Source organism: Cryptomeria japonica, chromosome 11 (genome assembly GCF_030272615.1).
Source record: "Cryptomeria japonica chromosome 11, Sugi_1.0, whole genome shotgun sequence".
NCBI lineage: Eukaryota > Viridiplantae > Streptophyta > Pinopsida > Cupressales > Cupressaceae > Cryptomeria > Cryptomeria japonica.
In genome coordinates this window covers 217,616,222-217,635,972 of record NC_081415.1, presented here as the reverse complement: position 1 = coordinate 217,635,972, position 19,751 = coordinate 217,616,222, and the positions used below count along the sequence as shown (strand labels likewise).

The window sequence follows — 19,751 nt, the reverse complement described above, 5'->3', positions numbered from 1 at the left end:
TTTCTCATTATATAAAAACCCAGCTTGGCCATGGCTGTTGTTCTATCTAAAATACTTATTTGAGCATATATAAACTCTTCTTCCGTTATGTTCTAAAGTGTGCTTGTTAGACCCATCTTGTTTGGATGTGAAGTCGACACTCTATCTTCAGATGATTCAGCTTCAGACATTTCATCTTCCTAGCCCTTCAGATACAAAACAGTAAACAAAGAGGTTTTTGGATGCTTCGTCTTCATTGATGAGTCTTACATAAACTGGCGGTGGACGCTTTTCCTCTGCACATATTATGAGTATCTTTCAGAGATACTAGACTGTTCTGTACAGTTTTGTATTGGTGCAATTAATCAATAAAAGGAGAAACCAGCTTTCCCATGGATGTAGCCATTTTGGTGAGCAACATTTAATTTCTAGTCTCTGCGTGTGTTATTTTTGTGACTTTGTTTATATTGCTGTAGATTTTACGTGTTCATTTATCCGTCTTAATTTAGCAATTGCTACTAGAGTCAAAGACAATTGGGAAAGTTGCTCGCAAAGAAGGAGAAATGGAGGAGATAGACAAATGGAGAATTGAGAAAATCTTGGAACATAATTTTGGAATGTGGAAGCTGCAGCTCAAAACTCTTTTAATCCAAAAGGACCTTTCGATCACACTGGAAGGAAAATTGAAAAAGCCAACTACAACGTTGGATGAAGACTGGGACAAACTGGATCAAAAGGCAGTGGCTACAATCATTCTCTCTTTATCCAGCAATGTCTATTAGAATCGTATGTGATGGCCTCTGCATCGAACAAGATTTTCTTGATAAAGAAATCTTACATTTTAAAAATGCAAGGCAATACCTTCATAAATCACCTGAACAAGTTAACACCTTGAACAGTTAGTTACTTTTTGTAAGCATCATACTAAATGAATAGATCAAAGCTATCTTGTTGTTCTGTTGATTACCTAATAGCTAGGAAGGAGTTGTTATGGCTATTAGCAATGCAATATCTGGTAAGAAGAGAAGCATGCTTAAATTTGATGATGTTGTTAGTGGGTTCTTCTTAGCAATGACATGACAAGAAAAAAACAAGGTATTTCATTGGGAGACGCTTTGGTGACCAGCAGTAGAGGAAGAACACAGGAATGAGGGAAGGATAATTAGAGGGGGAGATCAAAATCTAGCAAAAGATCAAAATTCAAAGGCAGAAAAGGCAGTTGGTATTGTGGTAAGGAAGGCCACATGAAGAAAAAATGTTGGTCATTGAAGGACAAAAAGGCTGAGAACCAGTTTAAAGAAAATGAGGCTAATACAACTTATGAAGAAGATGCATGTGCTCTTACTCTGTCTACAAGTGATGCTACTGCAGATGTTTGGGTACTTGACTCAGGAGCATCATTTCATGCAATTAGCAAGGTTTACCTTGACGATGATGAGCCTTGGAGTATCATTGTAAGGGAGATATTCTACTAAAGATTAAAAATGGCAACCGTTGGTTGCTAAAGGATGGTAGATATGTTCCTCAACTCACGAGAAACCCGATCTCAGCTAGGTAGTTGGATGTGGTGTTATGTTTGATGCAAGTGTGTGGAAGATAATAAAAGGAGCACTAGTGATTGCTAGAGGATGTGAATCTGGTAAATTGTACATGCTAGAGAGTCAAACAAATGTGGGAGCTACAATGGTAGTTGCTAGTAGTACAACAGAGGTTTGGCATAAAAAGATGGGCCACATGAGCAAGAAGGGTCTTGAAATCGTGTAGAAAAACAAACTTCCAAATATGAAAGCAATAGATATGAAGTTATACAAGCATCGCATATATGCAAACAAAAGAGGACAAGATTTTCTACCAAGGAACATGAGAAGTCAAAACCTAGTGCCTTCAGATGTCTTTGGCCCTTCAGAGGTAGCATCTATTGGTGGGTCCACTTATTTTGTTACTTTTTCTGATGACTGCACTGGTAAGCTTTGGAGTTTACATGATGACAAAGAATTCTGAATTTTTTTGTATGTTCAAAACTTTTCAAGGTACTTATAGAAAACCAAACTGATAGTAAGATTAAGTGTTTGAAAAGTGACAATGGGGGTTAAGTATTGTTCGAAAGAATTCAACCAATATTGTGTAGAGAATGTCATTCAAAGAATCAAGATTGTTCCTCTTACACAACAAGAGAATGATGCAGCAGAAAGGTTAAACAGAACCATTTTGGAAAGAGCACATAGCACGCTCTCAAATGCAGGACTAGGAAAATAGTTTTGGGTTGAGGTTGTACCTACAGGCTACAACAGTATACCTAGCCAATAGAGGACCATCCTCTCGTTTAGATTTTGAAGTTCCAAAAGAGAAGTGGTTGGGTAAGAAGATTTCTTATGATCATCTATAGTTTTTGGGTGTGAAGCTTTCATTCATGTCCCACAAGAAAAAAGAACAAATCTTGATATGAAGTCTAAAAGGTATATTTTAATTGGATATGGAGACAAAAAAAATATGGTTACAAGTTATGGGATCCAATTACCAAGCATGTCACACAAAGTTGGGCTTACTTCATAAAATTGTTGGCAAGTATAGAGGTAGTCGAATGAACAAGCTCCTTGTCTTTTGTATAGATATATGTGCTCAATTATTTGATTTCATGCTTTATTATCAATCTGTCTGTACAAAAGTTATAAATTCAAATAAATAATCCTTGACCATTCACCTTTGAATTGAGTCAAAATGATCATAAAAGTGGAAAATTGGTTTAGGTGGCATCTGATAACATGCCGAATGCTATGTAGCTATCTATCACATTGCTTTTCAATGATATTCTAAAATAGCATGTACTTGGACTCACTATTTTTCTATTAATTTTAAGTAGACTCCTTCACACTCTCATCACTTCATAATATAACTCATTGCCATTTCTCTCCAAGACCCATACTCAGAAACACCACCGATGTTATGAAATTGCAACAAGCTCCTGCACATCCTTCAAAATGATCATAAGAAAAATTAGGTCCGATACCTCAACGAACTCATTACACTTGGCACATTATAGTTCCATCTACTTATAAGAAACAGGCTTTTAGTTCATCTTATGTGAAATGGCCTTTCTTAAGGTCAGAAAATTGTTGGCAAGTATAGAGATAGGAGAAAAAGCTCCTTTTATTTTGTATAGATATATCTTATTATGTGGGTGCCATTATCTGAAACATATGCAACCCATTTGTCTTTATTAGTATCCTCTAATAACCAATGAGCGCAATTGGCAGCACAGTACATCCAAAAATATGGTGGAGTGCCTCGCCATTAAAATCTTTTCATCTAAGTTGCAGGAGATGTCATAGTAGATCCCCATTTCACTATTTTACCATTTCCAAGACAAAGGAACCTTTTAGAAGTGCCCTCAAATGTCAGGGAGTACCCAGAAACATCTTGAAAATGGTCTGGGACATTGTGGATACCACCCAGCATTTCAAGGCTATTTTCAAGACTTTCCACCTGTTTCCTGGGCATTTCTCTCATTATCATGTGTTATTCATCATGCCTAACTAAAACATAAAATATTGAATTTGCAAAGTGACTGCCTAAATATTTCTTCTCTGTGTTTAGTCATCATCCCTAGCAACAATTCCCAGCATGAAGCAAGGATCATTCTTAGAAGTAGGCTCAAAGGAAATTGTTGGGCATGCAGTTGAAAAGCATGTGCTGTCATCAATGCAGTTACAAGAAAGAAAAACAGTGATGCCTGCCTAGAAGATTGTTGAGCCAGTATCTAAGATCCATTTGAAGTTAGAGTATGGGGAAATCAAGGACTACCATTTTTAACTTCCACATGCTCTTTCACTCCGATCTTTTACACAACTGCCAAACTTCTCTTTCTGCTTCAACTGAAAACTGGGACAAGGATATGGGTTGCTGGGATTCCCAGATACCTCTGAGACATTGGAATTCACACATGCAGAGGCAGACCAAGGGACTTTCATCCTCGATATTCACCATGACATTTGAAGATCTTCAAATTCACTTGTCATGTCTGAGTAGAAGAAGCCTTATAATATACATATCCATTTTGATTTCAGTTTGATGATCTTTCAGCTCATCAAAAAGGGTTCTGAATACTTTTTATTTGAAGCTATTCTATATGTTGTCATTTTCCTCTTTATCCTCTTTGGTTAAAATTCTTCTGTCTGGAATTAGTGAACAACAAAAATATCCAGAGACTTCTCTATGGAGTGCATTTCAGGTCTCATTCTAGGATTTCACACTTACTAAAAAGGAATTACACAGGGTATATTAGTATAATATTATAAGGCTTCACGTTTCACATTCCTACAGACTCCAAATAAATAGACTTGCAGGACTTGAGTAGAACTGTAGGACTTTAGTACTGCCAGAATCTCCAGAGTTGCAACCACAAGAACCAGATACTTATTTTTCTGTGGCACAAGAAAATAAATATAAACCTTGAATCTTCATCTTTACTTCAATTGCTTTCTCAATCCAGAGGATTGGTTAGGAGGAGGAAGAAGAAGAAACATTCTAGAAGGAAACTGGCCAGTTCTTTCTGGCAAACAAAACAATTTAAAAGATGACAATGATACATTGATACTATTTCTTCTTATGAATGATATTTAGTTAGTTTTCTGCTATAATAAAGTTTGTTCCTCACAAGAAAGAAACAATAACCTTTTGTGTTCTTGTCCAAAGAGTTCTGGAACATATTGTTGATTTTACATATTTACTTCTAAATTTTCAGATTCTCAAATTGCAATAAACAGTGGTGGCTTACAAAAGACTTCCCAGCTAGGAATTGATTATGAACGTGACAATGAAACACTTGGTGTTGCCTCATTTTATGTGAGTGATAATAAAAGGTGGGGAGTCAGCAATACTGGAAATTTTCTGGACAATTCCGCAAATAATTTTTCAGAATCTAGTCAATCTCAAATTACAAATACATTAGATACAGAACTCTACCAATCGGCACGCTTATCTCCCAGTTCGCTAAGGTACTATGGTTTAGGGCTTGAAAATGGACCATATACAGTAAAACTACAGTTTGCTGAACTAGACATTCTAGACACTGAAGGCTGGAAGAGTCTTGGAGAACGCATTTTTGATGTCTCTATTCAGGTATGTGTAACCCATTTTTCTGACGGTTTGAGTTCTATTTCCTTTTCAAAAAAGTGTCCATGTATTTCCTCCTTTTGTATGGGGTTAGGGGGGCACAGATTATTTTCTGCAATGTGCCCATTTATGGTCCTTTGCTTTTTGCCAAATGATAAGTATGAATGACATCAAAAGCATTAGTATGACAGTCATAATGCATGCAATCTCATTTGGATTCTTTATTTTCTAATTTGGTAAATACTAGCTCTGCATGGTACCTCAGTTCTACAACTTTTGTCCCCTGATGCTGTAGGGAAATAAAGTATTAACGAATTTCAACATCCAGAAGGAAGCAGGAGGTTCATTTATAGCAGTTGATCGAAATTTCAGCACAAATGTGACTGAAAACTTCCTTGAAATTCATTTTTTCTGGGCTGGGAAGGGAACGTGCTGTATTACAAAACAAGGAACATATGGACCTTTAATATCAGCCATAAGTGTTACACCTGGTAAAGAAAATGGCAGGACCTTTATCCTACTTAATTTAATTTAACAAAGATATAAACAAAACATGTTTCTGTTGGGGATGACAGAACTGTAGAAAAATGAGCATTGTTTTACTAGAAAGCATTCTTTAGCAGTTGTCTGCAAACTTATATACATAATTTACAACATTAAATGCATTGCAAACCCTAGACATTTTTACTGCTGAATATTTTATTGTGTGTGTAGAATTCAAGCCTACCGTTTCGGATCTTCCACTTCACAAGTCCCTTCCGAAGAAAATGAAGACTGGAGAAGTGATTGGAATTGTTCTCAGTGGAATGAGTGTTGTTTTGACATGTCTTGCTTTTATCATTTTCTTGTGGAGGAGAGCCAGAAAATCCTTAGAAGCACGTGGTCAGGAACAAGAAGGTAATGGCAAGAGCTTTTAAGTTTTAGGAGGTGAAATTTCATGAATTATAGTTATATCTTTCTCCCAATTGGGATGACCTTAATTTGGTAGAATTTGGTGATGGTATTGATACCCATTACATCTCACTTCTTTATCAGCACTTAAAGGAATCCACACAAAACCATATATTTTCAGTTATGCTGACTTGAAGAATGCAACAAATGATTTTCATGAAAAAAATAAATTGGGCCAGGGAGGCTTTGGTATAGTTCATAAGGTATGTTAATATGCATTCCACTATTTGTATTCACTTGTTTTACATTTGTGTACACAAATAAATTCTATAGAACATGCATAACATTCTCCATAATCTATGTTTATTTTTTCTTGTGGCTCATACCAATTCTGTCTTTGAATTTCCCCATTAAGTTTATCTGATTTTTCTTGTACTAACTATGTCATTATAACAGGGCATTCTTCCAGATGGTAAATTAGTAGCAGTGAAGCAAATGTTATCTGAATCTACGCAAGGGCAGAACGAGTTCATAAATGAAGTAGCTGCAATATCTGCAGTGCAACATAGGAACCTTGTTATATTGCTTGGATGCTGTGTAGAAGGAGAACATCGGGTTTTGGTCTATGAATGTGTGGAAAACAACAGTCTTGCACAAGCTTTATTTGGTAACTATATATATCCACACCAGTTACCTTGATTTGTAAGAATTGTTTTATATTGATTCACAACATAACAACAAACACGAGTTTCGTGTGTGCTAAACCACAGGCAATAAAAGATCTCAAATCCAGCTGGACTGGCCTACTCGGCACAAAATCTGCATTGGCATTGCCCATGGGCTTGCTTACCTTCATGAGGAATCCAGTGTCCGAATAGTGCATCGAGATATCAAATCCAGTAACATCCTGTTGGATAACTCTCTGAACCCTAAGATTGCAGATTTTGGGTTGGCTAAGCAATTTGATGAATCCAAAACTCATATCAGTACCAGAGTTGCTGGCACCATGTAAGATCAACTGAGTATTAGATTTCAGTTTTCTGAAACCTACTAGAGATAAAGTTTCCTTACACTCCTTGAAAAACAATATAATGTTCTGATGTTATAAGATACTATTTGAACAAGATATTCTTCCTGGTCACAATCTTCTTCATCCGTCACAAATGTTTTCTTTTTTCTTTTTTACAAGTATGAATGCAATTCTGTTTTGTGGGGCTGATTCATAAAAACTACTGTAGATGTTGAAGCTTTTGAAAACAGTTGGAAGTTACCCTGCCTACTTTTGCATGATCTGATTGTAAGTGCTTGTATTTGAAGAGGATATCTGTCTCCAGAGTATGCAATGCGAGGTCACCTCACAGAAAAAGCTGATGTTTTCAGCTTTGGGGTTGTTGCTTTAGAAGTGGTGAGCGGGAGGAGAAATAACTGTGATAAAGAGACAAACTTGTCGCAAGACAGTGTCTGTCTTCTGCAATGGGTATGTACTAGTGTAGTAAAGTTTCTTCACTTACGCAGTAATTTTAATTCTAGTCTACAGTGTAGACATTACTAATGGCCACCATCTACTGGTCAAATTATAGGTTTGGCATCTGTATGAGCAAAAGGGACTGCTGGAATTCATGGATCCTCAACTAAGAACAACATACATAGAAGAAGAAGTCCTCAGACTAATTGCAGTAGCCCTTCTTTGCACACAAGCTTTGCCTGCAAAACGCCCATCAATGTCCCAAGTGGTAGCAATGCTGACTGGTGATGTAGAGGAAATTCCTGTTGCTTCTCGCCCTAGTTACATCACAGAGTGGCCATCCGACCACCAATTGACAGCTCAAAATTCTGGAAGTACATCTACAGCAGTATCACCACTGCGGAGAAGCACAGAGATCATGCTACCTGCTGCATTGTCCTCACCTGGAAATGAAGATATGACTCCATCAATGACCCACAAGGCTTTAGGAGATAGCCAGTGAATACTGAACTCAAGAAACAATATGGAGACCATGTCTCTACTAATCTCCCCACATCTCCTAGTGACTATATTTAAATGTAATGTAGCAGTGCCCTTATTCATAAACTCCCATACAATATCTACAATTGACGTTCAGGGTATCCCACCTGATTATAATGCCAGTTAATCTTGAAAATTGGGAGTAGGGAACGATTGTTGTTTTTCTATGTTTGGTTCTTCATTGAATTAGATAGTATGTCAATACTTGTTATTCAGTAGTTTATTAGTGAGCGTTGTGGATGAGTTTTCATCATCAATACTGATTTGAAAGATCAAATTAAATTTAAAATTTCCGGTTTGCTTTCTACAGTATATGTATGTACTGAAAGCACTTTACATAATTCAGACAGAAAATGAACTCAATGTAATGTAATCTTTAATGTTTACAAGTGAGCAACTATGAAAAATGGAACTAAAAAAAAAAATGTAACTGAAAAAACAGAATGAAGTGCCTAATGCATCTCTAATATGAATACAAATATGAAAACAAAGATATACAGATTCTTATACTTCGAATGCAGCTACACCCACATATTTCTATTTGTGCCCATACATGCAACCATAGTTGAACTACTCGCCAAAACCAAAAACTCGCCAAGCCCCAAAAAAAAAACTCGCCAAGCCCCCAAAAAAAACTCGGCTAATACTCGGCAAAAACTCCGCAAAAAACTCGGGAACTTTAAAAATTGCGTAAATTTAATTAGAAATGCAATTTTTTTGCAAAATTCAATAAGAAGACGCATCCCATGAGTCAATAATTGAGAAAATAAAGAAACAAGCTGAGTCTAGATGTATTTAAATGCAAAGAGGGTACAAAATCGCATCCTCATGAGGAATGCTGATGGCTGGAAGCAAAATAGTAAATAGTTTTTGTAGAACTAAAAGTAAATAAATCAATACAATTACATCTTCCTCTTCCCAGCTCTAGTAAAAACTAGGGGAAAGGTAGAACTAGAGGGTCTAGTCCTAGATGTCTGTTGTGGGGGTGATTGTGCCTCCTCACTCAGTATGACTGGCTTAGACTGTGGCTCGTCCTCCATCCTGGATGTAGCTCTACCTCTAGTTGCACCTGGCACTAGCAATGACTCCTCATCCTCCTCAATGTCATCCAGTGTGAAACCAAATCCACCCCCCTCCTCCTCCGTAACCTGTCTCTCCAAATCATTGATGTCAACCTCTGTAAACAATGGAGGCTGCTCCTGCGATGTACAATCACTGTAAGGATCTATATTATCCAAATCAATTGGATCAACCAGTGCTTCCTTTACCTTCCTTATGCACAACTGAAGATTATATTGCACAAAGACTAGGTGATTGAGGCGTTTTTGAGCTAACTTGCTCCTCTTCTTCATGTGGATGGCCTCAAACAAGCTCCAATTGCGTTCACAATTGGATGAACTACAAGGCTGACATAAGATTCTGAGGGCAATTTTTTTTAGATTTGGGGTATTTCCACCCCAACTTTGCCACCAAGCATTTACAAAATAAAATTAGGTGGAGAGTAGCACCCCTCACGGGGGTTTGAGGGTGAGAAAGAGAGGGGTAGAGAGATAGGTCTAGATCTTGGGGGAGAGAGGAGAGAGTGAAATGGAGAGTGGTAGAGAAGGGGATAGAGGAAGAGTGATAGGGAGATAGATAGGTCTAAAATTTAAGGCAGATAAAGTGAGTGAGATAGAGAGAGCAAGAGAATGTTGATAGGAGCCTACTGATTACTGAAATTTGACCAAGTCTGAAAATTTAAAAGATCTTCTAAAACCTAGAATTTGCATTATAACTCCTAAAGATCTGAAACCACTATGAAGACTTATACTTAAATGTTATATTTCATGTATATATTCTGATGAAGAGAATGAGATTGACTTAAAAAAAAAAAAAAAGATAATTTTTTGACATGTTTGGGCCTCTTTTTTTAATGCAGCCAAGTTTTTTCTAGAAACTCACTGAGTTTTTGTAAAAAACTCAACGGCGAGTTTCTTCTGCAAGTCAATGGCGTTACTACTTGCCGGCCAGAAAAACTCGCGAGTTTTTAGAAACTCACCAAGTTTTAGGCGAGTAGTCTAACTATTCATGCAGCTATAAGTATTTGCATGGTTATCCTTAATATTCAGATGTCATTCAAAATTAGTACAGTTCCAATTATATGTAATTATGCAAAACCAACGTCCATTTCAAACTTGTACAATTACTCAACACATCAAACTCTACAACACATTAGAATTTGTTTTTATTCTGTTGCCAAAATGGCACATTTAACACTTTTGGGTTTGTTAAAATTGAATGCATTAGTTTCAATTCCAAAAATATCCTTAATATGGCATTCGGCTTGAAAGCATATTTAGCTAAAAACTTACTTAAATTGGTAAAATTGTATTTTCTCTGACAGCGGGTGGCATGAAACATTGAAGGAGATAATGGACTTGGTATATTTAGGGAGGTAAATAAAACCAAACGAATGAAGAGCTAGTGAAAACAAAACAGTTAGCATTCGTCACTGGTAATTATATGGTAATTATAAGGTGATTTTGGCCTGGACAATTTTTATGAATCACATCATGCTCTAGTTTTAGAGACAGCATTAAAGATTATATTCTACCATTTTTTCTGGAATTGGAAATAGTTTATAATCTATTGATATGTAAGTGTTTTCAACAAAATATTAGAAATTAGGTAGTTAACCAGTTTTCATGTTATGAATCCAAGTCCCTTTGATTTATGAGTTTTATATTCTATTTAGATTGATCGTGATAATAAAAAAATTAAAAATTGAGATAAACTCAATATTGCCACTTATTTCTAATCCTTTATAAATTCAATCTAATATGTGTTAAGGGTACTCTATTAAAGATAAAGATGTTGAGATACTATTAAATATAGTCTTGTAATTATTCTTCATTGCAATAAGAAAGAAAGCAATGATTTTAATTGGTTGAACTCTTTAATTTAGATGTTTTTCCAACATCATTCACAAAATTAGGTATTTCAAAATTTCAAATGACTCCACAGTGATCTTACAATGCTCAATACAAACATGTTATTACATAGATTTAATGAAATTAGCAGACTATCAGATTAACTCAATGAAATAGATATTGCTAATTTTCTATTTGTATTAAAGAGGATTGACACTTGAGTATGCATACTCAAACTATAACATGAATAGGTATAAAAATCAATTACTCAGCAAATGGACAGTATCAAAACTACAATTGACAAATTGTTACCACATGAACCAAGACATAGAATGGGCACAAGAAAGTAGATCTCCTGAGAAAATAAAATGTCGATAAACAATCAAGCAGGAAATTTTTGAACTGCTTGAAGCTAAATCTTAATGCTAATAAAATGCTTTATGAAAATAACAGATAAAATTTTCTTAATAAATTTACAGTCAAAATAAAAGAAATCAAATTTCAATAAAGTCTATATAATAGGATACTGTATACAATATTATGAAGACTAGGATCAGTCACTAAAACTAGAAATGATTTATTAAAACCAAAAAGCAATATTGAACTCTAAATAAATTATATACCCTTTCCTCAATCGATAATTTAGCATCTAATTCATTGAAAGGAACAATTTAAACTTGTAGTTTTAAACAAAGCAATAACCATGAATTAAATCATACTCTACCCTGCTATTAACAAATCGCACATATCTTTTCATTGCCATTACCATCATGTTTTAGTTCTGCAGATATTTTCGTTTCTTACCTTTTTATAAATTTGTCCATTTTCAACTCAGTATCACATCAGATTTCAACTATGAGAAGAATTCTCACGCCGCATCATAAACGCTTCACATTTTTCTTTCCCGAAAGTCATTTCACGGTAAAAATCTGCTTCTTCACAGCAGAGGCCAACTTCTGTTATATCCTATTCGTTGCGTTCGAAGGGTAAATATTTTTTCTCGAGAAAACAAAACAAATTAAATCCCAAATGATTTTTTCTGTTTTCTCAACAAACTGCGCCTAATCTCATCTTTCTACTTAGGTTGATTAGTTGTATTGATATTTATGTTTCACTTTAGTGGAGTGTGGAAATATATTTATAATAAATTCTGTTTTTATTGTGTTTAAATATTTTTTTTTATGGAGGTTCAGACCTGTCTTTTATGATGTGGGAGACTTGCATTCAGCAAGACTTGATTTCCTGGTGGGTTCATTTGGAACCATTCAACTTCACCAGTAGACCAAGGATCCATTGACGTTTAAATATATTTAAAATAGCTAAGGATAATATATTTTTTATTATTTTAAATTATGAAAAGTAATGTGATCAAAAATAGTTTTAAGTCAACAAGTAGTACTTGATGTTTTAATATTGTAATAGAAGTAATAAATGCAATAAAATAAATATCTAGGATTTTCATTTGTTTTAAATATTATTGTTTCATATCAAACAAATTAATGTATGAACACTAGAAGGGAGTAAAAAATGAACGGACCAAATGATTTTGATTGTCTTGCGGGCATTAAGAAGCATTGCCAACCGTATTTAATTTTTATTTTTTAATTTTAATAGTCAATGTGATTTGAATTATAATTTTAACCTCCAATTATATGCATTGTAGATTAAAATTAAATGTATTGTAATGCAGAAGGCGTCTCTTTATCTGAGATGGACAACATGACACGTACGATCAACGGTTGACAATTCTTCTTAATCTCTACAAGACAATTGAAAGCATCTGATTTGTTCATTTTTTACTCCCTTCTAGTGTTCATACATTAATTTGTTTGATATGAAACAAATATCTTTGACAAAGCGAGAAAGAAGAACAATTAAGTCATTTTGTTTGCACACAGTTTTATACAGAAGATATTATTAAAATATATGCAATTTGTCCGACAACGGTCCTCACGTTTTTCACGTCTTTTTTTACTTCTCAACTGCATGCCTCAATTTTAGCGATGTCCTATGTATTATGATTGAAAAAAATGCTTTGATATTTTCTTATTAGTACTTGTCGTTAAGCTAGTACTATTGGGATGCACCTAATTTTCATTAACTCGTTATTATTCAATTGGTTTTCCACCAATTATATCTATGAATTTTTTTATTCAATCTAATTGACTCAAATAATTTGCATCTTATTACCAGATTTTAGGGATCCACTTTCTAAAATTATTTTAAAATATGTATCTAAAATTTTCCTCATGCAATTTGATAATCTAAAAATATATCTTTGATAAATATATTAATATGTATTTTCTATATAGTATATAATTAAATTAAATATTAGATAAAAAATGAATAAATAATTTTAATATATAAATATAATTAATATATTCAAGTCTATATATATACAATAATATAATTAAAATTATTATATTAGAACTAGATACATTTTTTATATTAATAGAAAATCAAAATTAAATATGTTAATTATATAATCAATGAATAATAAAATTAAATATATTAAATTATTAAAATATAAGAAAATTAGATATCAAGGTTTTTATAAATAATATAAAATTATGCATATTATTGACAGATATTTGTTTTATTTATTTTTAATAAGTAAATAGCTGCAGAGGGGCAACACCCTTGTATTAATCAAAATAGGAGAATATAAGGCATGGTTCAGTGAGAGCGGTAGGGGGAAAGAACCAGGAAGAAAACCCACTACCCTAGCTCTATTCCTTATACAAAAAGAAACCAGCAATGGAGGCTGGACAAGTACAAAACACCAGTCGACAACCGCTGGAAGTAGATAATAGAACCGGCCAGAGGTCATTAAACAGAAAATAATAACCAGAAAATAGAGAAACCGGAGAAAGGTGACACAACCGGAATGAATGGGAGTCTTCAGAGTCATCGTCCACAGGAGCATGAGCCGCATCCAGGATTATAGGGCATTCAGTGCCACAGGTAGAGTGAGTCGTTGACTCAACCTTCTCCCTAGGGAGTCGGTAGTCATTTGGGAACCACTCCTCGCCAGCCCAAACCCCCAGACATTACCATCAACCAAATCTCCATTCTCCAGAATACCAAATCCTTCTGCACCCGCTAACCCATCATCTCAAAGATATTTTTCCCTCCATTCCGATGTGAAGCCATTTTGAATGTCTGCTGCCTTTAGCAAAAATTCAATATTCCTGGTAATGGCAGGCCAGGTTTCTTGAAGAGCATCAAAGTCCAAAGAGTTCACAATCACAAACTTTCTCACCTTCACCCCGTTTCCCAAGGACATATAGTAATTTTGGGGAAGCGGTATTCTCAAGTTGGCATCAATATTGTCCAACGCGGCATCAATTTCCCCCAGCAGGTGGTGTTTAAACACCATTTGAGTTAAAAGCTTCACTCTCTACTTGCTAGTCCCCATGTATATCACCATTGCAAGGAAAAAGGCCAGGATATCGGCATTGGCTTTGTACCTGTGATAAGCCATAAGGAATTCCTTCCCCGGTATCCTTTTAAGGTTGTGAAGAATAAGAGGGTGTCGAGAGTAGAGGACCTCCTACAAACATTTGTCAGTGATTTCGCCCAGGAAGGCCATCTGTCGACAAGTAGCTTCAAGGAGAATTGGGGATTCCATAGCAAGTCACCGAGTGAAGAATGCAAATGTTTGATGGGAAAATGAGGGCACTCCATTGTTGAGTAGCAATTCATCAAACTAGGGGATACGAGCGCCAGGCAAGTAGTTCATGCCTATTGAATACACACACATGTGAAGTGACAGTGTCCAAACAACTTCTGAGCCAAAGTTCATCAACTTAATGTTGACCGTCTTTATCCATCAAGTAATTATATGCATATTCTTATAGGATCTAGTCGTAACTAGATATAAATTAAAAGTACACACATGTCCAATTGCCACAGGGCGCAAACCGACACAGACTAATAATGACGGCAGAGAGCCACGTCTCGGTGGCAAGAAGAAACCATAACTGGTGAACAAATCAATCGGTCGATCAATCCACCGAGAGCCACAACCATTAGGTTAGGTAAAAAATATAGAGGCAACCGAGGAGGCAAACTGGTTTGCGCCACAACCGGTAGTTCAATTGGAGAAACATCTCAGTCAGAAGGAGAAATGGAGAACGCAATTGGCAAGTAACTCAACCGGTGAGCACCACCACCAGTGAGATAGTCGGGAGTCCATATCAATCGATGGAGGCAATACTACCAATTAGCACCACCACCAGTAGGTTAATCGGAGAAACATATCAGCTAGAAGGAGAAGAGAATCAGTTGAGACCACAACCGACAAACTCAACTGGAAAGCACCATTACTGGCAAGATAATTGGACCATATCAACCGATGGAAGCTCATCTAGGATAACAAAATAGACAAAAAGACCCAATCAGAGTGCCAAGGGGGCTCACCATCGGCAATCCCCATTTTAGAGAGTCTGTCAACCTCTCCATTGCCTTCCCTATAGATGTGGCTAATCTGAAATTCATCAAAGGTGACTAGCAGCACCAGAATTGGTTGAAGCCACTGGTTAAGGCACCAACTAGGGGTGTTGTTGTAGCGGACCGCATTAACCACATTTAGTGAGTCTCCCTCCAGATGAATTCTCTGCACCCCAAGCTCCATCCCTAGCTGCAGTCCTCTTAAAGTCGCTATGAATTTATCTTCGTTGTTAGTGGCAAAGTTCCAATCTTTTTAGAGATTTCTTTTATACAAATACCATCAGAGTTCCTCAATATACACCCAATACCACTTTGACCTGGGTTTCCAGCAGAAGCACCATCAAAGTTTACCTTAAACCACCCAGGCTCTAGCGCTTCCCATTTAACACCCAATCTTGGATTGACCTGATCCACCGGGGATCCTTTGCCAAAAAGCGGTGGAATGAGCAGATTTGGAAATGCCAACTTAATCTTCCAATCCTAGTCCGTATATATATTTTTCTTTAATGATTTGAATTGAGTAGCCTCATTTAGGAGCTCAGTCAGATGGTTCTCAATTTTCCCACATAGAGACGTTAAGCTTATCTCTTTATCCTGGAAAATGTTGTGATTCCTTTCTTTCCAAATTTCCCAAATTAGAAGAGATGTAAAATATAAAGTAAATAAAAAAATATAGCTTTTCCTTCTAGTTTAGGCCATTGTAGAAATCACTCATCCAGCCCTGATGGAAAGGGGCCAAATATTCTCAATTTTCCCATGAAATGCCACCAACAGTGACTAGGGAACTTGCAGTGGAGAAGTAGATGATTCACAGTCTCTTCTTGCTCTTGACATAAAATGCATCTACTAGGTCCATTGATGCCCATTGAATAGAGTCTTTCTTTAGTTAGAATCTTTCTTTAACAAGCCAGCCAGGCAAATGAACTCGCTTTGGGTAGGAGATGTCAATGCCAAAAAAGATTAACAGGCCAATCTTTTTTGTCTATAGTTGCTTCTTTTAATTTGTAACCAAAACATACCTTGTATTTACCATTATAGAATCCGCACCACCTAATAATCTCCTTTTCAAGGGAAGGGAAAATAACCCTTTTGCTAAGAATATCGACAAACAAGTCTTTCTGATGCTGATCCAAGTCCAAGGCATCCAAGGAGTTCCATTTCCACTTACTAATGCCATTTTCTTGGATAGGGTAACCATAATCATAGATATTGTGACCCTAGAGGCGACAAGTTTCTACCATAATATGTTGCAGAAGAAGGGTTGAGACATAAGGCAGCTTCACCAGCCCAAGAATCAATCCAAAAGGAGGCATCCCTTCCATTCCTGACATCCCAGGTAACCTGATCACTTATGATTTCCCTGCTTTCAACAATAAAATTCTAGATGGCCGAACCTCTGGGGGGGTTGTTTATAGTGAGAATCATTTTTGGCTCTAGGGAGTCCAAATATTTATGTTTTGGAATCCTTTCCCATTTTTGTTTACCACCACTACAAATTTCCCAAACCAATTTAGCACCCATAGCTAAATTCATAATCGAAATTTGTCGAATGCCAGCACCCCCTGCCTTTTTTGGTTGGCAGATCTTTTTCCAAGCTACTAGAGGAAATTTCCCTTTGTCATCTGAGCAATTCCAAAGGAAATTTCTTATTATAGAGATCAATTCATCTTCAATTGCCATCGGTAATCTTAGACATTCCATGGAAAAAATCGGTAGGGCAGAGAGGACCGATTTTATCATAGTGAGTTTCCCAGCAGAGGATGACCACTTGCCTTTCCAAGTGGCAAGCTTGGATTTGCACTTATCAATAAGATTCTTCCAATAGCAAGTTCTATTACTACTAATGAAGAGGGGGGTTCCAATAAATTTCCTTGGGAAGTTTGCAACTTTGAGATTAAGAATCCTTGATAAGACACCTTGCAAGTTAATCAGAGTGTTGACAAAAAACACTTCAAATTTGTTCCAATTGATTTTCTGCCCGAAAGCCATATAGTAATCATCGAGGCATGATTTAAATGTCCTTGCCTCTCTCCTACAAGCTGAGCCAAATAGAATGGTATCATCGACAAATTGCAAGTGAGTCATTTTTTCAACCCCTATTGCCACATTGACTCCAATCCATTGATCATCTTGTTGAAGAGCTCTTATTGATTGACCTAAGGCTTTAGCCATTATGATAAACAAAAATGGTGACATTGGATCACCTTGTCGTATTCCTCTTGACATGGAAAAGAAGCCATGAGATAAGCCATTAACCAAAATAGAGAATTTGGGGGATGATAAACAACTCGTGACCCATGTGATCCATTCCTTGCAAAAACCAAATTTATTTAATACATCAATTAAGAAACCCCTGTCCACCATATCATAAGCTTTCAAAATATCCAATTTTAAAATCATGTAGGAATCCTTGGTTTTCCTAGTCGTGTGAAGCTTTTCATGGGCAATGATAATGCCTTCCGCAATGGATCTTCCAAGGGAAAATCCACTTTGTTCATCCGATATGATGTGTTTAAGGAGGGGCTTCAATCTGTTGGCTATGATCTTTGTTACAATCTTATAGACCATGTTGCATAAAGCAATGGGCCTAAAATCACTCATCTGTTGAGGGTTTTGCTTTTTCGAGATTAAAGCCAAAAAGGTGTGATTAATAGCACCTAACATAGTCATTTTCTTTCTTGATTCTTCTACTGCTAGGTGTAGATCTAGAGTGATGATATCCCAGAATTGCTGGAAGAAAGTTGTAGGGAAGCCATTAGGGCCAGGAGTCTTATCAGGATTCAGCTGAAAGGTAATTTTCCTTACTTCATCAATTGAAATAGGAGTAAAGAGAGCTGCATTTTGACTATCAAATATTATGGATGGGATTGAGTTAAGAAGTTTGACTCTTGCTTCATGATCATTCCGGTGACCATCATTCATTAAAGATTCAAAGAATCTTATAGCTTCCTGTGCAATGTCCTCATAGTTCCTGACAATGTATCCATCTGGTCTCTTAATCTTTGATATTTTGTTTCTATTGCGAATGGAAATGGCCGATCTATGGAAGAATTTGGTGTTTCTGTCACCCCCCTTAAGCCATAACTCCCTTGATTTTTGTCGCCAATGGATTTCCTCACACTGAAGGATTTCATTTAGATCAGATTTGAGGGATTTTTCTTTGTTAAATAAATCCTCATTCATTCCTAAAGTAATAACAGAATTGGTTATTTCTTCCAACTTAGCCTTAATTCTTAATTTCTTCATATGAATATTCTTGAAATGGCTCATATTCCATTATTTGATCTTAACCTTAATATACTTGAGCTTCTTATTGAGTATGAATAATCTCGAGTTATTCCCTAGAACTGGTTCATTCCACCAAATAGATATAAGATCATATAGCTCAGGCACTCTAAACCATATTTTCTCAAACCAGAAAGGAGTACCTCCCTCCGATTGTCCCTTGGTGACCTCCAGATAGATCGGGTAGTGATCTAATCCAATAAGTGGGAGAATCGATGACTCTAATATAAGAGTTTGTCCTAGCCAATCACCAGTAACAAGAAACCGGTCTAGTCATTCAACAATATTAGTAAAACCCGATCTCCTGTTCGTCCATGTGAAAATTCCATTTTTAGGAACAATGTCTATTAGGTGATTCTTCTCAACAAATTCCAAAAAACTCCTTTTGGGTCGTACCAGTCCTCTGAATGCCCCCACTTTTTTCATTTCCAGAAATGATCGCATTGAAGTCCCCAGCAACCACGCAGCTGCCTTCAGTAATACTGCAAAGTTTGATGGCTAAAAGATCCCAGAGAGCATGTTTATCACCAGTAGAAGATGGTCCATAAACATTAAAAAGATTGAAATTCTCATTCCTTCCTAGGATAGTTACCGGACAATGTTGCCAATACTTATCTTCCCCAACAAGAGAGATCCTAGCATTCATGGGATTCCAGATGATTCCCAAGCCACCAGAGGCTCCATCCGATTGCCTAAACAAACCATTCCACTATTTCCAAACTCTCATTTTTGCATCAATCTCAGCCTTAATCCATTTAGTCCCTTGTAGTAGCCAAATATCTCCTTTGGTGTCATCAATCCGGTGCTTAATCAAGCGCCATTTGTTAGGTGCATTGATGCCCCTGACATTCCAAGATAAGAGTTTCATTTCTTCTAGGGAAGGGTGTTTCCCTTCCCTAAATTAAGTTTGGTTTGACCACTAGCTACACCAGCAATTACTAGCATTATTTTTTTTGACTTGTGCCCCCGCATTCCTTTTGGCTTAAAGTTTGGTTTGTCAATGGTTGAATCCAACTTCCCAAAACCTTTTGTGGAATCCTCCAATATAATATCAGAGTCAGGTTCAAAGTCTTCCTCCCACTCCGAGGAGGAAGACTTAATTTCACCATCTTCCAATT

At 36.3% G+C, this 19,751-nt stretch overlaps 1 protein-coding gene and 1 long non-coding RNA gene across 7 annotated transcripts in view; one reads left to right on the top strand and one right to left on the bottom strand.

The window, feature by feature from the left end:
• The window catches only part of LOC131063818 (probable LRR receptor-like serine/threonine-protein kinase At1g56130), a 77,498-nt gene extending 69,288 nt beyond the window's left edge, over positions 1-8,210 (top strand). For 5 of the 6 annotated variants that reach the window (XM_057997769.2, XM_057997768.2, XM_057997771.2 and 2 more), the window contains 8 exons: positions 4,721-5,097; positions 5,387-5,582; positions 5,806-5,988; positions 6,127-6,245; positions 6,439-6,649; positions 6,753-6,990; positions 7,300-7,459; positions 7,563-8,210. In XM_057997769.2, coding sequence (XP_057853752.1) covers positions 4,721-5,097; positions 5,387-5,582; positions 5,806-5,988; positions 6,127-6,245; positions 6,439-6,649; positions 6,753-6,990; positions 7,300-7,459; positions 7,563-7,949 — 1,871 coding nt within the window. In that variant the 3' untranslated portion in view covers positions 7,950-8,210. Of the gene's footprint in view, positions 1-4,720; positions 5,098-5,386; positions 5,583-5,805; positions 5,989-6,126; positions 6,246-6,438; positions 6,650-6,752; positions 6,991-7,220; positions 7,460-7,562 lie in introns of those variants that run through there. The other variant, XM_057997772.2, reaches the window with a different exon arrangement.
• A 546-nt stretch (positions 8,211-8,756) lies between these two features.
• Positions 8,757-11,982, bottom strand: LOC131063819 (uncharacterized). Its single transcript, XR_009111166.2, has 2 exons — positions 11,701-11,982; positions 8,757-9,186 (listed from the first exon to the last, which is right to left on the bottom strand). It is a non-coding gene; the product is annotated as an uncharacterized LOC131063819 (long non-coding RNA).
• Between the last annotated feature and the right edge of the window lie 7,769 nt (positions 11,983-19,751).